Source organism: Opisthocomus hoazin, chromosome 9 (assembly GCF_030867145.1).
Source record: "Opisthocomus hoazin isolate bOpiHoa1 chromosome 9, bOpiHoa1.hap1, whole genome shotgun sequence".
Lineage (NCBI taxonomy): Eukaryota > Metazoa > Chordata > Aves > Opisthocomiformes > Opisthocomidae > Opisthocomus > Opisthocomus hoazin.
Window position 1 is genome coordinate 2620550 of NC_134422.1, and position 24844 is coordinate 2645393.

Here is a 24844-nt window from a genome sequence, read left to right on the forward strand (position 1 = left end):
ATCCATCTACGCTGGTGCCTTCTGAGCTCCGGGTCCTGGGAATCACAGAATCACAGAATGGTCAGGGTGGGAAGGGACCTCTGTGGGTCACCCAGCCCAACCCCCTGCCCAAGCAGGGTCACCCACAGCAGGCTGCACAGCACCACGGCCAGGCGGGGCTGGAATATCTCCAGAGAAGGAGACTCCACAGCCTCCCTGGGCAGCCTGGGCCAGGGCTCCAGCACCCTCAGAGGGAAGAAGTTCTTCCTCGTGTTCAGCTGGAACTTCTTATGCTTCAGTTTGAATGCTGCAGAGAGAGCCCAGGCATTGTGGCCGGGAACGTCGCAGCCCTCCACACACCACTACAGCTTCTCAAAGCAAGCAAAGAAACGGAGCAAAACTCTGCATTGAATCTTCCTGGCTGCAGGCAGCGTGGGTGAAAATCGAGGCCAGGGTCACCACGACCTGGAGATGTCCTGTTTGAGCCGGGGTCTTGGTTTAAATCTCATTTTCGCATTGCAGCTCCCGTCTGCAGCCTCACTTAAACTGGTGGACGACAGGTTAACCATGAGCCAGCAGTGTGCCCTGGCTGCCAAGAAAGCCAATGGGATCCTGGGGGGCATCAAGAAGAGTGTGGCCAGCAGGACGAGGGAGGTTCTCCTTCCCCTCTACACTGCCCTGGTGAGGCCTCATCTGGAGTACTGTGTCCAGTTCTGGGCTCCCCAGTTCAAGAAGGATGAAGAGCTACTGGAGAGAGTCCAGCGGAGGGCTACGAGGATGAGGAGGGGACTGGAGCATCTCTCCTACGAGGAGAGGTTGAGGGAACTGGGCTTGTTCAGCCTGGAGAAGAGAAGGCTGCGAGGGGACCTAATAAATGCCTACAAATATCTGCAGGGTGGGTGTCAGGAGGATGGGGCCAAGCTCTTTTCAGTGGTGCCCAGTGACAGGACAAGGGGCAATGGGCACAAACTGAAGCAGAGGAAGCTCCAGCTGAACCCGAGGAAGAACTTCTTCCCTCTGAGGGTGACGGAGCCCTGGCCCAGGCTGCCCAGGGAGGTTGTGGAGTCTCCTTCTCTGGAGATATTCCAGCCCCGCCTGGACAAGGTCCTGTGCAGCCTGCTCTGGGTGACCCTGCTTGGGCAGGGGGGTTGGACTAGATGACCCACAGAGGTCCCTTCCAACCCCTACTATTCTGTGATTCTGTGATTCTGTAAACAGCCCTGGAGAGCGGCTCCTCACGAAGCAGTGACCCCTCGGTGCCGACAGCCGCAGCCACACAGGAGCTGCCTCGAAAATGAACGGCCTTTAGTTAATTAAAAATTTGGGGGCAAGGATTTGCGTGAGCAGCTTTTCCTTCTTCAGTGACTGGCCAGGAGGAAGCTTAAACACTTGCTACTCTTATTTTGGGCCAGAGATTCAGATGCCCGGTTCCCACGGACGCCCTTGCACCTCCCGAATCCCCACGCGTCACTGCAAAGCGCGCCGCTCACCGCTGCCTCTCGCAGAGGATTTCTCCTCTCTGCTGTTCGCTTTACAGGGACTGTGAGGGGACTGGAGCATCTCCCCTACGAGGGGAGGCTGAAGGAGCTGGGCTTGTTCAACCTGGAGAAGAGAAGTCTGAGAGGGGACCTTAGAAATGCCTCTAAATATCTGCAGGGTGGGTGTCAGGAGGATGGGGCCAGACTCTTTCCAGTGGTGCCCAGTGACAGGACAAGGGGCAACGGGCACAAACTGAAGCAGAGGAAGCTCCAGCTGAACCCGAGGAAGAACTTCTTCCCTCTGAGGGTGACGGAGCCCCGGCCCAGGCTGCCCAGGGAGGCTGTGGAGTCTCCTTCTCTGGAGATATTCAAGACCCGCCTGGACAAGGTCCTGTGCAGCCTGCTCTGGGTGACCCTGCTTGGGCAGGGGGTTGGACTAGATGACCCACAGAGGTCCCTTCCAACCGCTACCATTCTGTGAGTCTGTGAACCCTGCTGCTTTCCCCTCCCCGAAATTCCTGAGGTTTTTCCGCAGATCGGAGCCAGATTAATCACAGCCTGGCACTGCTCGCCCGCGAGGCGACAGCTACCAGCTTCACAAGCCTAATACGCGGAGAAATTGAGCGCAGACCTCGGCCCCGCGACTTTATGGTGGGAAAGGGCATGCTTAGGGGACAGAAAATAACAATAAAAATCAATGCCGAAGCGTGTTAAGAGTTTCAAATGGCACCGAAAAAATGCTTGCTATGTTTCCGAGGGTCTGTGCTGCTGCCCCGGCCGCTGCTGTTACTCATTCACATGGGCAAGAATTACAAGTATGTCTGTGCAGCCAGGGAAGCTTTGGTTCGCCGAATATTTGAGGTTTGGTGTGGTATGAAGGGGTGGGGAGCACGGCTCCAGCCGGCAGCAGTTCGAGGAGAGGAGAAACAGTTTTAACTTCCTCGGGACAATTAAACTGCCTTGGTGGTACTGCGGCCAAAAAAAAAAAAAATAAAGGCATTTATGATTTGCCGAGTCCTTTCTGCTCTTCAGCAATAATTTAAAGCCGCTTTGCCTGCAGGGAAGCCCTGTGAAGTGCAGCGTTCACAGGAACGGGTAAGGACATGCAGTACTGACCTAACCCACTTCACTCTGCCCTGGAAGCTGTTCCCAGCGTCTGCCTTTGGCCCCCAGCACCCGGTGGGATAGGCCAGAGCTGGGTGGGAACTGGGGACTACACAATTTCACTTGCTTTTTCCACCCCAAAATGGGATTAAAGAGAAAGGATTTCAAAATTCCCTGTGAAATGGCATCCATCCTTTGACTAAAGCAAAAATGTTCAAGTTTACACTTTTCTTATATATTTCCAAACCTGTATGTTACAAGAAAACCTTGGAATTGAATGTCTCATTAAAAAAAGGTTAAATCAGAACGGTGCAACCTTACCGGAGAGCTTCGTGTCAGAAAGCTTCTCATACAAAATTTCACTGAAACTGAAGCCGTTCTGCAAAACATTTTGCCTTCAGCATATCAATATTTCTGATGGAAAACCATTCTGCCAGAAAATTTTTATCCAGCTCTAGGCTAGAATTTCATACCAAATGGTTTTGCTGTCTCCCCAGCAACTGGGACTGCTGATCCTCTATAACGAATTTCCATAATTAACCTCCAGGAACTGAAAATGAAATCTTTTTGTCTGCAGGGTATTCTCAAGCAACGTCTAGAAATCATTTCACTCTGAGCCAAAGCACACTAAATTCAATAGGATTTTCTCACAAATTTCAACGGACCTTCAGATCAGCCCTGTTCAGATCAGAGTTCAGGTCCAGATCAATTTAATACATCTCTGGATGTTTCTTCACATTCGGATGGGGCTTTGAAAAAAGAAATCTCAAAGCAATTCTTCCTTTTTTGTTGACATTCAATCCTGTATTGTCAACCAGATTAAGGACCCTTACTCTTTGATGTCTGCGGATAGAAGTGCTTCGTAAGATCCTTGTGCTGATTTTGTACGAGTGAGGAATGCACAACGGCATCAGGAATTTCGACAAAATACCGAAGTTGAAGCTCTCAGTGCTGGTTATCGGCTTCTCACGTGCGTTCTCGCTCGCTGAAGGCTGTTCTCTACGCCAGCCTACACCAGGAAACGTCCTTGAGCCGCACGTGATTTCAGGGATGGCAGAACACCCCCGACGTGCAATTTGTTCTTCCTGCGAGCGCTAACAAATCATACATAATGTAGCAGCAAAGCAGCTAACGCCGGATTTGCATGAGATACTTTTACTGTGTTTATCCAGGAGCTCTCCTGGTTTAGATGTATTTACCCAAGAGAAATCAGTTCTGCTTCAGGGAAGTGTTGATTTGAGGCCCTTCCCCAGCTGGTGGGATGAGAAGGTCAAGCAGCCGTAAGCTGTAGCAGGAGCGCGCCTGAACCCCAGCCCCTTCCCCTTGCAAGAAGTGGCCCCAGATAGGTCTCCTCGGGGTCCTAACAGACTCATTTTCCTATTCTCAAAACACCAAGCGTTTCCACAGACAGAATTAAGACATATATGTGAATAATCCACATAATCACAGAATCACAGAATAGTAGGGGTTGGAAGGGCCCTCTGTGGGTCATCTAGTCCAACCCCCCTGCCGAAGCAGGGTCACCCAGAGCAGGCTGCACAGGATCTTGTCCAGGCGGGGCTGGAATATCTCCAGAGAAGGAGACTCCACAACCTCCCTGGGCAGCCTGGGCCAGGGCTCCGTCACCCTCAGAGGGAAGAAGTTCTTCCTCATGTTCAGACGGAACTTCCTGTGCCTCAGTTTGTGCCCATTGCCCCTTGCCCTGTCACTGGGCACCACTGGAAAGAGCTTGGCCCCATCCTCCTGACACCCACCCTGCAGATATTTGTAGGCATTTATAAGGTCCCCTCGCAGCCTTCTCTTCTTCAGGCTGAATAATTTTCGTGGCTCCTACAGAGCCTCCTTAGCTGGCTGGCGTGTTGGGAATGGAGCAAACGCGGAAAAAGGGCGATCACCTCCCGCGTGTCCTCGTGTCACCGCTGCCGCCGTAGACTCCACGCGTGTTCCTGGAGAAGCCATTTAACCACCGCATCACCCCTCCACAAACGTGAATAAATGCCTCAAACCAGGGCCTGAGGACAGGGCCCAGGAGCAGAGGTGCTGCGGGGCTGCAGGCGCTGCACAACAGGGCACCAGGCTTGCGTGAGACGCAGGATTCCTGCCCGCGTGTGGATAACGGCAGCGCAGCCAGGATTTCACAATGCGCTGCCCTCTGTCTTAAAATCCTCCCTAAATTATTAAGGGATTTGAAATAATTTTAGAGTGTTTGGAAGTTTCTTAAAGTTTTGCCCTCAGCTCCTGAAACCTGGGACAGCTGAGCTTCATTTCCCATCCAAGCCTTAGCACTCAGCGACGTGTCAGTCAGATGAGGGAGAGTTACTGATGTCTTGACCTAATTTTACGAAATTATGTAGTAGTGTAGTTACGGCCAGCTTTCTAAATGCCAAAATACAGATTATAAGATTGTCAAGCTTTGCTTTGTTTCCAGTTCACAGGTAATTAGCATTAATTTTCACAGTTGCCATTGTTCCTGCATACTGTTACACCAACCTCAGGAAATAGGACACGCTCATTCTCATCCTACCATCGTCAATTTTAAACCCTCATTGGAAAAGAAGAAAATTCAGTTTTGGCAGCCAAAGCTCTGGTCCCTCGGCAGTGGTCTGGGCTGTGCACGGCAGTCGAGCTTCTTGAACCCTATTTTTCCTAAAGCGAGAGTTTTTTATTCCCTACACAGACAATGTGGGGCAGTGCTTTCTGATTTGAAGTCCTCACCCCTCACGGATAAACACGAAAGCAGCAGGAGCTCTGTTTTCAACCTCTGCGGTTCCGCAGAACGATAAGTGTTGGGAATGAGCGGAGGATCGACCAGAATTAGCGAGTACTTGTGACCTTACTGCTTCCCGGCTGCCAAACAGGCCCCCTCAGATCTTGTCATCTCGTCAGGCAGCGGCGAGAAATAATTTCTTTTCATCTGGTACAAACTCAAATATGACATTGATAAGTCCCCTAGAAGAGGAGAGCGATAACAAACGGGTATGGGTTCAGAAGAAGGCTTTGAATAGCGTCCCTAAATGAGGCGCGGATTACACGCTGGCCTGTGAGAAGTGCAGATGTTTCTGAATAGCTGCTCGTTAAGGTGACAATATCGCTCTGCGGGCTGAATGGGTTCTCGGGAAAAAATAATACGTGATCGTGAAATTAATGACTATCACCACATACTCACAAGGGAGCCCACGTTTCCGACACGCAGGAAACATGCATTTCCTACTACACAAGTATTTGACCTTAAACCTTAATAATCTGCTTATAATGTACGTCCCATCTCACTACACACACAGGCGCAGAAAGGAGGAGGGAATGGGATGTGCAAGGTTCATGTTTTATGTATATTGTTTAATACTTTCCACAGATGCTTTGGTAGTTGGCATTGCAGGGAGAGATATTCTGATGGCAATTTTAGATTTAAATCATCAAGCAGCCATTCTGATACGAAAAGCACTTGTTCTCAACTCTTTTATTACAGTCATAGAGTGTTCAGGCAGATTACTTCTGAGGGGGAGAAAAATATGTTTTGATATTCCCATAAAATCTTATACCAGATCAGTAGTCATTACCACAGATGATACTAGATTGTATGTATTTTATTAACATACGCATAATGCTTTCTTGGATGGAAAGCGGAGAAACTGTGAAAGTCCAGAAAGGAATCAGCTATGAAGAAAAATGGGGAGCTTGAACTAAGCAAAGCAAGAAACTCTGCCTCATAAATCAAACTCCAGACTGCGTGTGAAAAATACCAATGGAAATGTTAACCCCCACCGCGTTATCCCCCTGGTTATCAAGATATGGGAAAAGGCATTAAACTTAAGAGTATGACATGAGTAATAGTTTTACGGGGATTAACGTATCTGGAACAGCTTCCCCAAGGAATGACAGCAAGCAGGCGGTTTTGGAGCAGGCAGGGGTGTCTTGTAACTCACTGATGGTCACAAGTGGCCAAAGCACTGCAGGGCACCCCGAAAGCCCCGGGGTTTAGCTGGGTGGCACTGGCAACCTCCGGGCCGTAAAAGCAAACAAAGCATGTAAACACGGTGTTACCGGGAAGTGTGCTGATGGAAGCTCTGTGCTCATGATGAGTAAGTGGTTTTGTGTGCGTGAAAATTTCCACATTCCTGACATAGCTGGACGCAGGCGAATTTTCCACATGAGCTCTGCGAGGGAGCCTTCTCTCCCAGCCCCGCTGTGTGGTGCCCAGGAGCACCAACCCCTTCCCCGGGCACCCTCGGTCCTGGCCAAGCCGAGCCGCAGCCAAGGACCGCATCAGCGCTGGCTTTGGTGCATCTTGCCTCCATCTGCTGGATGACAAGTTGACCATGAGCCAGCAGCGTGCCCTGTTTGCCATGAAGGCCAGTGGGATCCTGGGGTGCATTAAGAGGAGTGTGGCCAGCAGGTCGAGGGAGGTTCTCCTTCCCCTCTACTCTGCACTAGTGAGGCCCCATCTGGAGTACTGTGTCCAGTGCTGGGCTCCCCAGTTCAAGAAAGATGAGGAGCTACTGGAGAGAGTCCAGCGGAGGGCTACAAGGATGAGGAGGGGACTGGAGAATCCGTCCTACGAGGAAAGGCTGAGGGAGCTGGTTCAGCCTGGAGGAGGCTGAGAGGGGACCTCATAAATGCTTATAAATATCTGCAGGGTGGGTGTCAGGAGGACAGGGCCAGACTCTTTTCAGTGGTGCCCAGCGACAGGACAAGGGGCAACGGGCACAAAGTGAAGCAGAGGAAGCTCCAGCTGAACCCGAGGAAGAACTTCTTCCCTCTGAGGGTGACGGAGCCCTGGCCCAGGCTGCCCAGGGAGGCTGTGGAGTCTCCTTCTCTGGAGATATTCCAGCCCCGCCTGGACGCGGTGCTGTGCCCCCTGCTCTGGGTGACCCTGCTTGGGCAGGGGGTTGGGCTGGGTGACCCACAGAGGGCCCTGCCAACCCCGACCATGCTGTGATTCTGTGATCTGTATGGAGGTGACCGATGAACTGACAGGGAGCAGATGTTCGTACCCAGCTCCCATTCTGGATTAACAAAGAGCTCTTTCAACCCCGTTTTCTTCGCTCCTTCTATTTGACAGGTATGTCTCGGTTGGTATGCTGGACTCATGGAGAATACAGAGCCAGAGCTGAATCTCCAGAGTTCTGTCCCACCTGCATCTGCCCGCAAGGCTGCCACGTGTTTCAGCGCTGAGCAGAGGGGAATGAAGGAACAGGATTTTCTGCACTCTGGAGAAAGCATGAGAGCACTTACGCAACTGTATTTTTCCAGACTTATCTCCTGTTCAAATGCACACAGTCGAACAAAAGAGAGAAAACCAATTTGCTGTGTGCTCATTCACTGTTCCCTCATTCCATCAAACGTCCAAAGAACTGAAGCCGTGTTGGTGGACAGCAGGGATGGATGGAGGCTGCAAAGTAGCCGAGACCAGCTTTTAATTTAAAAAAAGAAAAAAAGAGACATGGAAAGCTATCTGCTCCAACTTTTCAGTAAGGCCTTACACATAATGCATACACTGCAAATTTTAGAGTTTTGCTCATGATTTCCAAGCAGAAACCGAGGCTTAAATTCTTTGGAAAATACATTAGAGCTGAGTAATTTGACCAGCTGAAGCTGAAGATGTGACACATCGGAACAAAACCAAGAACATTAGCACTGAATTTTGAAATGTCATGCTTGGGATTCTCCTGCCTGCGTCACTGGAGTATCTCCCTATGGTCAAACATGCACAAGGCAGTAGCGCTTTCCGTTTCAGGATGCAAAGCCTTATTAAACGGCTCCAGCTGCACGGAGCCAGGCGGGAGAGGAGAGGGCCACTTGACGGAGACACGTGCCACCGACCGCTCACAGACCGTCCCTTGTTCACCGCTGTCGCTTCGGGAGAGATTTACCCCGTGCTTTCACGGAGCCGCCGTTCAGCCAGAGCAGCGTTCCAAGCTGTTATCCCAGTTTTCCTTGGCTTTGCGTCCCGGAAGCTGATCAAAAGGAGCGCATTAAGCGTGGGGATGATTTCCTGCGACCCCGACGCGCTCTTTGTGACCGTGTTTTGAGTGAAAATCCCCTCTGCCCACACTCACTGCCAGCACCCGGCTGGGCCGGCCCTGCGGCGCAGCGAAGGCCTTGCCCAGCGGCTTCCCCTCAGCCAAGGGGGGCAAGGCCCTGCGGGGCCTCGGTGGGCCAGGGTCGGAGGCCGCGAAGCCCCATGCACTGCAGGTGCCCTTTCGCAGCACTGAGAGTCACCGTCGGCTTGTATAAAATTTAAAAGAAAAGAAAAAACTCGCCACGGAAAACACCAGTCGCTGCACGCACCAGGGCGCCGGCCCCGCACCAGGCCTCTGCCTGACAGGGTGACACCGCTCTGCCGCCGGCACGGGCTCGCCCCAGCCCTCAGCGGATGGGCCCCGGCCCGGTGGTGCCCGGTGGAGCGGGGAGGGCCGTGGGGTGCGGCCAGGAAGGGGCTGGGGGGGGGGGGGTGTTCGCCGCGGCACCGGGACCCCCCCCTTCCGCCTCACCGGGACCCCCCCCCCAAACCGCCCCCCTCAGGGCTGAGGCGCCGCGCGGCTCCCCTAGGGGGCGCGCTGCTCCGGCGGGCCTCCGGCAGCGCGCGGCGAGGGGGCGGGCCCCGCGGCGGCGGCGGGCGGTGATTGGCGGATGCGAAGCGATAAATACCGGCGGGCGGCAGGGGGACAAAGCAGTCTGCGCGGGACCGGCGCCGGAGCCGGGTAGTGGCGCGTCCCGGGGATCTGCCACTTCCAGCTTTTTTGTTTTTTGTTGTTTTTTTAAATTGTTTTTACCTTTTTTTGAAGGAACCGGGTGTGGGTTTATTTTTTTTTTTTTTTTTTTTAAATTTTGTTGTGGCCGGCCGAGGGACTAAGCCGAGATCAATGAAGGAAAGAAGAGCGAGCCAGAAGTTATCGAGCAAGGCGGTGATGGATCCCAACCAGAACGTGAAGTGCAAGATCGTGGTGGTGGGGGACAGCCAGTGCGGGAAGACCGCCCTGCTCCACGTCTTCGCCAAGGACTGCTTCCCCGAGGTGGGCCGGGGGGACCGGGGCCGGGAGGGGGCGGAGGGGGGGGAACGGACGGACGGCGGGGCGGCGGAGGGCTCGGGCTGACCCTGCGCTGTCTCCCGGCAGAGCTACGTCCCCACCGTCTTCGAGAACTACACGGCCAGCTTCGAGATCGACACGCAGCGCATCGAGCTCAGCCTCTGGGACACCTCGGGTGAGCGCTACTCACCGCCCCCCCCCCCCCCCCCCCTCTTCTCGTTGGTAGGGGCGGGGGTGACGCAGCGGGGAGCGGCAGCCCCTGGTGGGAACGGGGAACTGGGGGGGGGGGGCCGCCCCGCGTCTCCGGAGGCGAGCGGCTGCGTCTGGGTCGGTGGCTTGTTTCTTTTTTTAAAAAAAATCTGAGGTAAACTTGGCTTGAGGGGGGGAAAAGAGTGCGGAGGGGGCTCTGCGGAGCGGTTTGCCGGCATGGCGGGGGGAGGCGGGTGGGGTCTGGTCTGCCGGGCGGGAGGGAGCTGGCTGAGGGGGCCTGAGGGGCTGCCTCGGCCGCAGTGGGAGAGCGGGAGGGCGAAGGGGGGGAAAAATCCCATCAGCTCGCGTTCGTGTTCCTTGTGGCTTCCTTAAAGCCTGGGGTGTTTTTTCTGTGTATAAAATACAGTGCTTTCCCCCTGCTTTATGAGAAGTCTTTAAAGCCTGGAGGGACTGGGCAGGTGGGCGTCTCTGGCCCTCCGAGGGTGTGGAGGGAGCCATCCTTGCTTCTGTACCGTGAGCTGTGCGTAGGGTCCTCATCGCTCTTCTGCAGTGGCCACGTCAAAAGAACCCTGCCTCGTGTGCCTCCAAGGTTGAGGTTCTTGGAGCTTCGCTGTCTGACATCTCACATTGGGTCAGGGGCTCCTCTGGATCCTGCTGATGGCCCTGGGGGCTTGGAACCAGGTGATCTTTAAGGTCCTTTCCAACCCTTACCATGCTATGATTCTATGGTAACTGAGCTCAGCTTGCAGCCGGGGAGGTGAGGGTGCACCCCAGAACCTGCCAGAGCGTGGGCAGCCAGTGAGGCTCTGCTGGCTGGGGAGAGGTGGTCGGGGTGAAGGACACTGTGAACAATTAACACAGGTGTGGATCGACATTAATTCTGCAGGAGTGATTGGAAAAAAGCTGGAGGAACTTGACAGAGTGTGCAAGCCCTTTCTTCTTTTGGCAGGTTGTGTAGGTAGCTTTTTAATGGGGAATTTGGACCCAGCAGTTCCTTCTAAATATGAAAGCAGTCCTTTTATCGGAAATGAAAATGTTAATCCATTTCTAAATAAAAAAAAGTTCAGGCGGGTAGTTGGCTTTTCTCTTGCTGTTGAGGAAATGATTCCAAATTCTTGCAACGCGATTGCTGAGAAAAGGCAGTCTCTCTGCCCACAACCAGTATCAGCATAGCTCTGAACTGATTTTTTTCTTCATCTTATGCCAAGTATGCAGGCTTCTAGAGTGTGTTTGGTTTGAGCTTTCATCCTGATTACTAAGCTGGCTCATAACAAACTGTATGGAGTAAGGGCTTATTAAAAATCCATAGTTAGTGAAGTTATTTTGGAAAATTTCATCTTTAGCTATTAAAATGCAACACGCTTGCAGGTTAAGTGGTTTGACGTGGGAAGGTTTGGAATCTGTATGTCAGAGGCTGGAGACACACATGTAATGAAATATTCTGTAGCACTTCAAAAGACAAAAGCACCTTTCCAGCCTTTGCGTGTGCGTGTTATGCTCATTTTGCATCAAGGGAGGTTCAGATTGGATAATAGGAAAAATTTCTTTACTAGAAGAGTGGCCAGGCATTGGACCAGGCTGCCCAGAGAAATGGTGGAGTCCCCATGCCTGGAGGGGTTCAAAAAATGTGGAGATGTGGCACTTGGGGACATGGTTTAGCAGGCATGGGGGTGTTGGGGTGACAGTTGGACTTGATGATCTTAGAGGTCTTTTCCAACCTCAATGATTCTGTGATGCTCTTGGGCCTGTCCTGGGACTAATACAAAATTTGACTGAATCACAAGCTTAAGATCAAGTGGCTAATTTGTCTGCAATATGAAACTGGAGAGGAAATTTTTGAAAGATCTGATGCTTGGTTTTAACAAAATATTACCAAACAGCAGATCCTGTGGTTGTGGGACTCTGCGGGTGAAGAATTGTCTCTTGGTAAACAGACCTTCTCACCAATGGCAAAAAGAAACACTGCCCAAACCCGTTAACCTGGTGCAAAATCACATCACCAGATAAGGGATATCAGAAGATAAGATAGTGTTTTAGCATTATCTTAAATTCTTGGTAATTTATTTTTTATGGGTCTTTGTCCTAGTCCTCTGCTGAATTAGAATAAATGTCTTAATGACATTTTTAAAGTAGGACTAGATCAAGTTGACTTAGAAATGACTGATTAGCTGTGGAAGATAATGTCTGTTGCATCAGATGGCGGATGTAATGGCTCGAGTCATTTGAGGTGCTTCAGTATATCTTAGGGGAGGGGAAGGAACGCTGTGTAGCTGAGCTTGATTGCAGTATACTGCAGATACTTGCAAGATGACTTGGTCAGTATTTAGCATATATCTTTAACCCTCTTCAACTCAAGTTAGAACCTAACTTGCAAGGCAGCCTGTTGCATGCTCCCAGTTAGAAAACAATTGAAGTATACGTTGGGTTTTGCTTCGGAAGGAAGGTCCTGGCACTTTGGGCGTTTTTTTGCTCGCTGAAAAGCTGTAGGCATTGGTTAAAATAGTCTTGTTAGGGTGAGAACAGGCTCTGCTGTCACAGTTTTGGTTTATGATCCTTTATGTAAGAATAATGTGCTTTTTCCTAGAGGTCTCTTAAGTATAAAACGTAGAGTCACGCAATTGCTGAAACATTTTAAAGCTAGCTGTAAATTTATTGGGAAGTTCTTGTTGCATCTTGGATATGCCCATAGAAATAGGGGACAAAGCACTCTTACAAGCAAGAGTGGAATGAGAAGATTCATTATTCAAATATTTTCTGGTACTGTCTAGTTCTGCAAGTCATTATAAGGATTTAAATCAGCCACAGCATTAAGGAAGGCACTTGCCAACTTGAATTTCAATTGGGTTTTGGACTACCAGCCCTTCTTTCAAAGCAGGAATGTCTGGTTGCAATCGCAACTACACCATAAATTATTCCTCTCTGTGGTAACATCGTATGGCAGTCCTGAGCTGTTTGGGAGCTGTGTGCTGATTTTGCTGGGTAGAGCCTTGGAAGTTTCTTCAGGCTGATGCTTCGTCTTGTTTCATGCATGCTGTGAAGAACACCTGTGTGTCAAATGTCTGTCTGCCATGGGCATGGTCTTAAAGTGCATTTACCAAGGTGTTGGCTTCTTCCATTAGAAGTGACTACTTTGGTACTCTACCTTTCTTGCTAGTACAACAGCAGCCGTGGCACAGAAATTGCATACTTTTAATTAGGTTTACATACCCGTGTCTCCCTAAAACATACTTCAGTTTCATTTTTATTGGTTGAACTGTGGAAACTGTACTGGATACTCCCATAAAATAATTCTCAACAGGGCCAGAAATACTTGTGCACTGCTGGGGACTGGCGCATAATTAAATCCAGAAGGGCCTTGGAGCTTTAAATCAGGTTAGCTTTGCTGTGACTCAGATGTGCACAAAGTATTCAGTGTCTATATAGAAATATAATATTAATTATAAAGCTTTTTGCTGAAAGCTTTCAGAAGACATCTGAAACATGCAGGAATTAAAGTTAGTGTTTTCCTGAGCTCTCTGGCAGTAAGCACTGTAAAGGAATTGTCAAATTTCTGTCTTTGCCTTCCAGTTCACTTGCAAGTTGGCGGTATTTGAGCCACGTGGTTTTTTAGTTTTCATAGCAAGGTAATAGTAACTAGTCTTTATAGTTGATTTTTTTCCTTTAGAGGGGGAAATAATTGGAATTGATAAGTGGGAATGCCAAGTCACCTACCGAAGTCCTGTTTTCTGTGTGAGGTGCTATGAATATTGTGATATTCAGTACACAATCACCTGCATTTTCTCCAAAACAGCCAAGGTGGATTTAGAAGTAGGAAAGCCATCAGCAGTGAGTCAGCCCCTTAGAGTGGCCACTGCAGTATTTGATGTGTTTTCTATGTAGCTGATAATTAGCGAGCCCAGGGGTTTGGGAGTGAGAATGCTGCTGTTCAGCTGTTGTTCTTTCAGTTGACTGCAGTCCAGAAGGCCACAAAGACTAATGCCTGATGGCTGCCTGGTGGTGTGCGAACAGTGAAGCCTTGCCTGTTGCTGAGCACCGCTTCCCTTGGGCCCCACGGGGAGCAGGGACTGCCCAGGTCCAGCTCCCTGTGCTGGGACGTGGGGCTGGACCTCCTGGCTGGAGCTGGGGCTGATGGTGGCCGCTTTGGGTCTTGCAGGCATCTTAGAGTAGTAGTAAGCTGTCAGAAAATTAACTGTGCTTTAACTTCTAAGGTTGTAGGTCTGTTACTTATTAATATAGCAACATTTAAGCCTAAGCTTGGTATCTTCTGCAGGCCAAAGCCAACTGTATTGCTGGGGAGATGTTTTATTTCAGCTTAGAAGCTGAATTTGTTGTGTGTTGCATGAAACATAAGATTTTAAAAGTAGATTGTTCTTAGTGTTTAAATTACTTTGGCTTAAATTAAGCTGCCAAACAGATGAAAAAAGGTGAATTGCAGCTCACAAAGTAAGATGAACTACAGCATTACCAGCAATTCCTTGATAAAACTGAAAAATCATCTGTGGTGTCCTTGACAAAAATGTTTTATTTTGTAGGAACAGAATCACAAACACCAATAGGCCTTTTTTTTTTCCACAGATACCATAGCTGTAGCTCTACATTTTCCTTCTGTTTTCTAGGGTTGGCACGGCTTCAGATCTTCAGACTAGCTTGAAAAGGAGTGAGCAGCCTTACTGGGCTGTGCTCAAGTTGTCTGTTCAGACTTGAGCCTCATTCCTGGGATTCCTGGCTTCTGAGGGTTTCTCTGGGCAAAATGATGAAATGCCAGATTGAATAGGCTCACACAGCGAGGGCCGTAGCCCCCCTTTATTTGCGCAGTAAGAAAGGTTCAGTTATTGCTGTTGAATGAGACCGGGAAATTTCATTTGTTGATGCTGCAGCTGGAGTAGTTTAAATGGTTCCCGTTTGTTCTGCCACACACTACCCCAAAGAAAAGGAGGTGTCAAATATTCCTCCTAGTGTGCATCCAAGTGGAAGGACTGCCTGTAAAAGTGCGCTTATTCTAGCTCAGCATCTGTAATATGAGGGGTTCAGAAGGAAAACCTAAAAAGAAAAACCCCCAAAACAAACACAGCTACAGCTGACACAGTAGAAATGAGTCTCTGGGCTGGAGGTGGTGGCTCTGTGTATACATAACCACATGCTGATGGACATATATGGTATCCCTGAAGATGGTGAGTGAGAAGATAGGTATGTGTCTAAGGAATTAGTTTCTGGGTGAGGCTTTTTTTGAGACTCCTTTCTAGCCAGCAACCATTAATGATCTTTGATCCTGCCCTTACTTGCCGGAGCCTGGCAGGGAGGTGTGCTAGCCCTGGCCATGGCTTTCACCAGCATGCAGGCTGCTGGCTGGGCAGCAGGCTCTGCTGTGGCCCCGGAATGTCCTGGAGCAGTGTGGGTGGCTGGTTATTGTCACCTCACTCTCTGGTTTGTCTGTTGGGGGGAAATAGCTTGGCCCTGGGGCTCCCGGGGAAATAACTTGGCTCCGGGGGAAATAGCTTGGCCCCGGGGCTCCAGGATGGAGGCACTGCAGTAGCAGTGCTAGAGGTAGCTAGGGAATAATTACTAGTACAAAATGCTTATTGATAGACACTGCAAGCAGAGCTCAAATGAATAGTTAACTACCGGTCAGCTCAGCTCGCTTAGATTTCTTCCTAGCGTGTCACTTAACGCTGAAGACAGCTAACTGGTTTTTGAAGAGCAGTTTTTGACAGCTGCCTCTTTGTTAGATTGACATCGTTTATGAAGACGAGCGTTTGAATAAAATAGTCTTGTTCAACAAATTACCTTCTGCTACCTAGTTTGGTAATGCTTCATTCCCCATGTGTTACTCTTCTTTTCAAAAACAACATTCCTGGGATTCTTGACTCCTTCCTTCCAGTGTAAGCTGTCCAACTGAAGTCATCTGCGATACGTTCACACCATTCCCCGCTTTGCTTTGTGCAACAGCATGAGCTGTCTGTCAGTTAAAAACTTGTGGAATTCCTCTAATCTGGTTAATAGTCTGCTCAGCCTCTGAGACCTTGCAGCCAATTAGTTCTAGATAGTTGGAAAATTGGTGGTGTAATTAGCTGATAACCCCAAAACTCTTGAAAGCTGTATTCTTCTTGCGTATGTTCTGTGCTGTATTTTAGGTTCATCAGAAAAAAGAATGTATGACTAAAAAAATGAATTTTAAGTTGTCAGCATGCATTTTAAAGCCTAAGCCCTTATCCTGTTGGACCACTTAACTGTTTAAGTACCCTTTAAAATCAGAAATGCATTCTCCTCAGTAAGTGAAGCTTCAGCAGAGTTAAGGCCAAAACGAATGGTAGCTGGGCCACTGGAACTTCCTAGAGAAAAGATTCTCCCCCCACCCCCCCGAAACCTGTTTCCAGATTCACCAGATTATAAAAGTGAGATTTCTGACTCTAGAGATGTGTTTGTAACTCTGCAGATCATAACAATTCTGGAAAAAGCCCAGCGTCTCCCATCGCAGTCTGGAAGTAAAACATGCACAGAGTGCAGTATTGGACCTGTTTATGTTCCAGCAGATTATAAGATTACCTTTGATCTCATTGACAAAAATTTGTTTTATGGACTAAGCATAAACATCTGTTGCAAGTGTATATTGGTTTACAGATTGATGGGGCTTTTTGTGACAGATAACTTGCCTGCCTGCCTATGGGACTGGGATTCTCTCCTGCTGGAGTACTGCAACACATGCTTTAATTTGAAGCAAGAGCTTCTAAAAATTGCCGATATCCATGACAACTAAAGATGCTTTTTGCACTTGGAACTATTTGTTTGACATTAAATGCTAGAAGAATCAAAACTGATTTATTTCAAAACTTTCTGAATCATTCCATGAAAGCGCAGCTGTGACAAATCTCCTTTGAAGAAGCCTTTTGGAGGCTAAGGTTTTGTTCTCAGTCACATCCCAGCGGGTTAATGCTGGGACTTAAACTTGGGCTGACCCGACTTCCTTTTCCTTGTCATTGGGGGCATCACAAGCTTTCGGTGGGAGATGGATCACTGGGGTGCCATCGCTCTTAATTACTTGGGAGAGACATTGCTTTTGTAGGTGAGAAACAAAAGGGAAGTGGGGAAATGAAGCCACTGCAATGAGTGTTCTGGGAATACAGTCCTGTGGAAGAAATGATGGTAGCTGAGTGCTATTAAAGAGCTTCGCTGACAAACTTTCTAAACTTTCTGAATAAGCTTGAATGACTGCAGAAAGTGAAAATATAAACTAATAAAAATGTCGTTTGATTTTCCTGCAGGGTCTCCTTATTATGACAATGTTCGCCCGCTCTCCTATCCAGATTCTGATGCTGTCCTGATTTGCTTTGACATCAGTCGGCCAGAAACTCTTGACAGCGTGCTAAAAAAGGCAAGTATTCGAGAAACATTTGAGTAGAGAACTGTTTGAGTAGCTGGTCTTTAAATCTCTGAAGAGTAGTGCTGTTTCCTATGCTGGAAACTTGGTTTGTTTCTTTTAATGGAGGGATGACAGGACTGCGCTCTGTGCTGCTAGAGTTCGAGATCATTTCTTTGAAAGGGATGAATGTTAATTGAAAACAAAAGCTCTGTAATGGATGCTCAGGGGTGAAGTGAATTCTCATTCCTCAGCCATTAGACAGCAGTGAAATGTTCAGGGTGGTGTAAGGTGTGGGGTTGGGTGCAGCAAGAAATTGTCTCTCATTATATTCAAATAGCAGACAGGATTGAGAAACTTTGCTATGTTGCAAAGACGGTTAAAATGTGCCTGCCAAGTGTTTGGACTTCTGCCATGGCTTTACATAATTCCTGAGCCTGAAGTTAGGGGCCAGTGAAAAATGCCTCTGGAAGACACCAGAACACCCAGCAGTGGCATAGAAATGCAGTCCTGCACCAAACTTCAGAATTTTGCTTGAGCTCAGTGATCTGAGATTCAGTGTCAGGCTTTCCCTGAGTTAAAACATTGAATTTTGATAATGCAGCTCTGCATTTGCAAGGTGGTCCTGGTCATCTGCTTGGTCACTGGGCATGACTCAGCTTTGCAGTGTTGTCTGTAAGGCTTAATGTCCTGAAGTTACTTTTTTGTGTAGTTGGGGCCAGTGATTCTCGTGTCACTGGGAATAAAGTGGCATACAATGTTCTGAACAGTCTAGAGAAAATACTAAAGGCTATTCTCTTGGCTGCTTACTAACTGTGCCAACCAGCATCCAGAACTGTACCTGATAATGCTGGTTACTGTACTGTTGCTTGATTCTGTGAGAGATTTTTCTTAGTATACTTTTAAATCCAAATTATATCCTTAAGTTTTAGGGATTGTGTGGTCTGTTCAGGTTAGGCTGTGAAATCTTTTCACGGAATCACAGAATAGTAGGGGTTGGAAGGGACCTCTGTGGGTCATCTAGTCCAACCCTTTTGGCTTTGTTGTGTTCTCAGAACAACCACATAGAGGGGAAGAAGCCCAGGGAATATATCACAAGTTCTGTTTGAAGGGTTTGTTACTGCTTCACAGTAGCTGAAGCCTTGACAGGTTTGCATAGTTTTAGGTGTGAGGATGTAGCCAGCAACCAATATATAGCAATGCTTATTTTGTGGTCATACAAGACCTGCCTCTGTATCTCCCATCTTGAGCAACCATTGAATGTGGTGACCCCAGGTTTCACTGGTTCTTGTCTGCAAATGGCTGTGGCTGGGTGTTTACTGCTTGTGAGGAGCGACAGCTCTGCAAACCTTTACTCATGCAGGTAAACAATGTCAAGTCTTTCCCTCTTGATTAGTAAGTCAGTGGAATTAAGGAGTGTATGAGATTCTAAGACTTCATCCTTGACCAGATTCTGCTGGAACTAATGCCTTTAGAAATTAGCTTGAAGGCAGATACAACTATTACATAAGAATATTTCCACATAAAATGTCGTGACTTATAAACGTTCATCTTGTGTCCATTGCTGCTTTGGATTTAAACACTGAACTGCTCAAGTATAACAGCCTAAATTTTTTACAGTGGAAAGGTGAAATCCAGGAGTTTTGTCCAAACACCAAAATGCTTTTGGTTGGTTGCAAGTCGGATCTGCGCACAGATGTAAGCACACTAGTGGAACTTTCCAATCACAGGCAGACGCCCGTGTCCTACGATCAGGTACGTGCCACGTCCTTCTCTGTGCTTAGGGCTAGAAGATAAGACTCTTTTCTATTGCTGTAGTCAGCTTTATGAACAGCTTCTCCCCTCTGCTGACATGAGTGCATCCTAGAAGGCAGATGTGCATACTCTGGAGTAGATGGAGGTGAATTTGATAGCTATGATGAGTAAAGGCAAAGCCTAGCCATGGACTGGATACAGCAGAAAATCGTGCAGCCCCACAATGCATACTTAGAGCATCATAAGAGTGTAGCTTTACTGGTTGCAAAGAGCTGTTTAAGTAAAGTGAGGATAAACTTACCGCTTTTCTGGGCCTGGAGAGGCCAAAACAGTAACTGAGAGGTGACAAGTCCTGTTTATTTACTGACAAATTGGTGAAATTGTTGTCAGACTTTAGATTTGAATGCTGTTTGTTCAGCTTCAGCACCATGACAGGTATTGTGTGTAATCTGTCTCCTTTTAAATCCTGTTGCCTTAAAACACCTGTAAGAACACCTTGTAGCTCCCTCTGAAGGTGGCAGCAAATCCAGAAAGTGTCTTAATTCTTGGCAGCTGCTGGGGGAAGTGAGAAGGTTGGAGCCAGGCATCAGAGGATAGAGAAACTGAGGTGAAAGGGAAAGGAATCAGGCTGTGGGAGAGCAGTAGGTAGAGAACAGGGGAAAACTGGGCTCTGGGGTGAGCTTCCACTGATTACTCACATGTATGTATCATGCATGCTGAATCACAGTGGTGGTTTGAGATACACCCTGCAGCGTGTCAGGGTGAGAATGGCACCACCAGAAGTAACTTCAGTCTATATATCCTGTGCTATCAAACAGTTTTTTAATGTTTTACCCACAATCTCAGGTTTTCCAAACCAACAGCTCCTAATATGCAATCACTAATAATGCAGCCTCTTACAGCATGTTTAAATTTGAAGATGCAAAGATACCATAAACTGAGTATTGTGTTTAAAATGTACATGGAGTATTGTACTGTGGTGGCTTGTGCTGGGTATGGCATTTTGCTGCACTTCACTGAGTAAACATCCCTCCATCCCTCAATTTTATATGAAACTAAATGCCAGGTTTTTACTTCAGTGTAAAACAATTCGGAAGTGTCCTTAAATCCTGCTTGTTGCAGCAGATGTCATCTTGGTTACAAACTACCACTGTTGCATGTGTATACATTTGTGTTCAGCCTTGGAGCTGTAATTTTCCATGCTATTTTTCTTTGAATATTAAATTTAAAAGGAAATACTGTCTGCGACTTACTACATACACAAGTTCATATATTACATTTTTTACAGTGCTTTAGTAAAGTCACCAAGTCTCACATCTTCATAGATAGCGATGAAAAATATACTGACAAGTGGATTTGTCCCATGGAGTTGAAGATTCACGTATTTTCTGGTGTCACAGCTTAGCCTGTACCCCTTAGGAGCAGGCGTCAGCTGGAGACGAAGGGCTAAGCCAGAAGCTATGACTTGGCAGCCGAAGGGAAAATTCCACATGTTGCAGGGAAGCCCATACTTCAGCAAAGTCCCATAATTTCATCTGCACTCTTATTTAAGCAAAAGCTTAGACTGAGCAGCTTGCCTGCTGGCATGAAGCAACCCAGTGCTCTCCTGTGCTTGTTCTGGGGAAGGGCCCTCTGGGGTTGAGATACACAGCCTTATTTTTAAATTCCCTTACCTTGCAAAGTCAACATGGGATCAAAGAGCTTGGTGGGGCTTTCCCCATTCCCCTTAACTTCATAAGGAAGCTCTGGGAGGACAAAGCCAGTTAAAGGTGACCCTGCCTGCAGTGTGCTAGCCGGTTTCCAGTCAGTTACACTTGAGCAAACATTTCTGAGGCTGAGATACAGGCTGGGCTTGGTTAGTAGGAGTTGAGATGTTTAACTGTGGGGAGGGCTTGTCCTGCAAACTAATACTCCCTTATCAGCCACTCCCACTTACAATTGATAAGAAGGTGGCTGCATCCCTGCAGTGTGAATAGTGCATGATGAGGACCGTCCTGGGTCCAGGATAGGTTAGTGCCATCAGCCTGGCACTGGAGCGAAGAGGAGAGGAGGTTGGACTGACCTGTGCCTGTATCTCAGGTCCATGAATACGTGATGAGTGGCATGTCAAGGATGTGGTTGGATTTCTTAACTTACTAAAAAGATTCATGCCTCAGAAGTAAAATTCCACTAAAACAGCTCCATTTTTTCACACAATGCTGTATTGTCTTCCAGTAGCAAAATCCACAACAGGATACAGGGGTATTGTCATCTGCCAGAGTCACGTGTTGTTTTCCTTGTGCTGCTGGAACAAATATCCCCACTTCGGCTTTTAATGGACTTAAAATCAAAAAAGAAGGGCTTGTATAACCACTGATGTCCTTTTTTCCTTTTTTTTTTTTTGCCTGTTCCCTAGCTACAAGTTGATACAGCTGTGAAACCCACAGTACATTCCTGTATGAACCTTGCCCCCTTCGTGGAGACGTAACAGGGACTCCAGGTCAGGGGCACGCTGGCTGGCCCTTAAGGCAGTCAGGATACATTTTTGCTTTGGAGATAGCAGGCTTAAATCTGGAAGCAGCCAGGTCTGGACCTTTCCCAGTGAGCATGTGATTCACGGACGCAGGCTAAGGTGTAAGGGTGAAATTGCTAAACAGGTCCTGCTCATACTCCTCTGGCTTTCTGCAGTTGTTTGCAGGTCACTGGGCTGATCTTCCCCCTTCCCGTTTGTATTTATCAGCATAGGAGATAGTGCTTATATACTTGTTTAATGCGTCTTGGAACCAAAGCTCTGTTTATTTTGCAAAATTAGCTGCTGGCTGTCGTGCTGGAGCTTTAGCTTTGGTTTTCACAAAACATTGTGTGTGGAAAACAGTGCTGAAAAGTAATTGTATGGTTTGCTTTGGCTCGCTGCGGAAACTCGGTATTGATTGCATGTTCTTTTTTCCCTTAGGGTGCAAATATGGCCAAACAGATTGGAGCAGCTACGTATATTGAATGCTCAGCCTTACAGTCAGAAAACAGTGTCAGAGACATTTTTCATGTTGCCACCTTGGCGTGTGTGAATAAAACAAATAAAAATGTTAAACGAAACAAATCGCAGAGGGCAACAAAGCGAATTTCACACATGCCTGGCAGGCCAGAACTTTCCACAGTGGCGACAGACTTGCGAAAGGACAAAGCAAAGAGTTGCACGGTGATGTGAAGGACCTTGGTTTCCTGGAGAAGGCGGAAGAGAGAGTCCGGGAGGGGTGGAGGCTCGATGAAGTACACAGCCACATGGTATTTAATGAGGGCTTCTGCCAGTGCTTTAATGGAGACTTCACCTGTTGTGTGAGACTGTACTTAAGAACTGAGCAGCGAGAGGAAATGGCTCTAAACGAGGTGGCATCAGGAAATGATACATTGAGGAAAATGCCAAAAAATAAAGGGAAGATGTTTGAATGTGCTGAGCAAAGAGGGTGAATGGGAAAATAACACTGCAAAGAAGAGAGATGTCATTGACAGTGCTTGCTTCTTTTATTAACGCCCTATTCCTGGATGCTACCACTTTGATTTCATTAAAATAATACTTTAATGCTTTTTTTAAAGACGACGTTATTAATGTGCCCTCCTCATTAAGGAACTACCCCTGTGACCTTATAGTTGGTTTTCCAAAGGATATGATCTAATTTTAGTAGCTCATCGTTAAAATGGAGAGTATACTGAGGCCTGTGCGTCACGGAGAGGAAAACACTTGTGTGCGAGAAGTCTGGAGTTTTGCTTTCCCAGGACAGCAGCACAGTCTGCGTGTGAGCACGTTTGTAGTGAAGACAACTGTTTGAGATTTCCCAGTATTCTAGGTGCCCTCCCACTGTGGAAATTAAATGGATCAAACTGGGGCGTGGGGGCGAGCTACCTGCCCGCCGCAGGACTCTGACTTTTCTATTCCTCTTTGTGATTGTAATTTAGAGTGGAAGTGATCTCCAGTTCTGGTGTACTGTATGGGTATGTCGCCGTAGGTTCAAGTGAAAGGTGCTAAGAGCTATGATGACAAATGATCCTTAGTTTCACAACCGTGATAATTCGTTAAGCCTTACTGCCCGTCTGGGGAAGCCCCGAGACTCCTCTGCTTCTGCTCGGAGTGGGAGAGGCGGGTGGCTCCCGGGACCTAGCCCTCTGTAAACGCTACAGGGAAGTGCTATTCTGTGATGTGGTTCACTGCAATTGTCGTTGCAAGAAAACCTGAGAATCTGCGAATGAGCCAGCAGAGCCAGGTTATCTTCTGTGATGCTCTGATTTTTGGGGCAGCCGTCCCGCTGCGGACTGCGTTTGCTCGTGGTGAGGAAATGGGGTCTGGAGAACTGTGACGCCTTAAGGGGTCCCCAGTGGAAACTGGATACTGCCCGTAGTCTTTATGGTTAGTATGTGTGTATCCAGACAGCAGTCATGAAGCATCAGTGAACCAGTTAAGTCAAATTCCTTTTTGCTTACTGAATACTTATTGTTACATTAGATAAATCGGCCTTTAAAATCATTTGCAGCTGCTTACTGACCAACTTGACTTCATAGCTTCTCTCGAAAGAAGGATACTGTAAGCTCCAACCAGCGTGGCTGTCGCTTGTTGAGGACAAGCGTTTTGTTCCCAAGGGTGATGCTTCATTTTTGAAGTGTTGAAGCTGTGTTCGCGTTAACTTGTGCAAAGGTAAAGGGTTACCATGATTAAAACTCAGTTCTGTGTGTTCCTGGCACTTTGTTTCATCTGATAAAGGAAGAAAAAAAAACCAACCCCACGCATTCCGATGATTTCCCCCAAAAAGATGTTTTAACCACCATAATAAGCTTTTGACTGATGCAACATTGCGCTTAGGGCAGTATTACAAAATAGCTGGTAAGTGCTTTCTGTATTTAAGTATTGTGGAAAAAATAAGTTATAACTGTTATAAAACAGGACATTCATTACTTTTTTTAATTGTTGAAGTCACTTTGTATGTTTGGTTAATGTTTCTGCAGTATTTATTAAAATACCATTTTTTTTCTTTGAATTAAAAAAAAAAAGCAGTTGACTTGTAGTGGAAATGGCTTTTGTGTGTTAGTTCGTGAATACTTGTGTGTGTTGGATGTCGTACTGAGCTACAGGCCGGGCGTAGCTGGGAGTTGGGATATGATTTGAACAGAAATCGGGCTTGCCCTTGGAGCAGCTTTTTGGGTTCTGTGGCGTTGCACTGAAGGATGCAGCGTGGGTTGCTCACCCGAGTTGTGTTTCCCGAAACTGGCAGTGGCAGAGGAGACCGCAGCAAGCCATCGGGCGCGGTTTGGTTTGCTTTGCCTCTGAAACGTTGAATGCTGCTTGTCAAGAGGTGTCGTGTGCTCAGGTTGTTCCTGGGAACTGTGCTTTGCTGCCCACTGTGAGCTCAGCAAACCGAGGGATGTGCCTGTGTCCCGTCACCGCGGGGGCATCGTGGTTGCTCCAGCTCCTCTTGGAAGAGTCGTACTGAAACACCAGCTCTGCTTGGGGTCAGGCTCCCATTTGGACATGGAGGTCGTGATGCTAAGTGCAGCCAGGGTTGTCCTCCTTGCTGCCTTTACAAGGTTTTCTCCCTGAAACTTCTAGCATCAAGGCAAGGGAGCTTCCAAAGTTTCTTGTTCTGGGGTCTACTGAAGCATATGTGGTCACTCCACATCTTGAAAGTCATGCAGAAGTCCTGGCAGCTGTGTACCTCACTAATGCTTCTGACTGTCCTGTACTGACCTGATGGTCCTTCTCTATTTCTGACCACGACAGGCCAGGTTTTGTTCCCAGGCTCTGTAGATTCTGTAATTACGTGAGCAAATGACTTGCTGTGCTAGAACCGATCAACTCCTTGAAGGATTTTGAATCTCTTGCTGTAAAGGGTGTTTCCCAATTTGTATTGAACCGACTGATTCCTCTCAGCACCCTTTTAGGTTTTTGGCATCTTTATTGGAACTACAAGTGC

At 47.8% G+C, this 24844-nt stretch overlaps 1 protein-coding gene across 1 annotated transcript; it reads left to right on the forward strand.

Annotated features, from left to right (window-relative positions):
* Window positions 1–9246: 9246 nt before the first annotated feature.
* Window positions 9247–23909, forward strand: RND3 (Rho family GTPase 3). The gene is made up of 5 exons (XM_075430845.1): window positions 9247–9574; window positions 9677–9764; window positions 17059–17168; window positions 18774–18908; window positions 21841–23909. Exons 1-5 carry the CDS (start codon window positions 9425–9427, stop codon window positions 22090–22092), a joined length of 735 nt encoding a protein of 244 aa, XP_075286960.1. The 5' UTR covers window positions 9247–9424; the 3' UTR covers window positions 22093–23909.
* Window positions 23910–24844: the final 935 nt, after the last annotated feature.

Coding starts and splice junctions, on each gene's coding strand:
- RND3 (XM_075430845.1), top strand. CDS start 9,425: ATGAAGGAAAGAAGAGCGAGCCAGAAGTTATCGAGCAAGGCGGTGATG. Junction 9,575..9,676: donor CCAAGGACTGCTTCCCCGAG/GTGGGCCGGGGG, acceptor GTCTCCCGGCAG/AGCTACGTCCCCACCGTCTT. Junction 18,909..21,840: donor CGCCCGTGTCCTACGATCAG/GTACGTGCCACG, acceptor TTTTTCCCTTAG/GGTGCAAATATGGCCAAACA.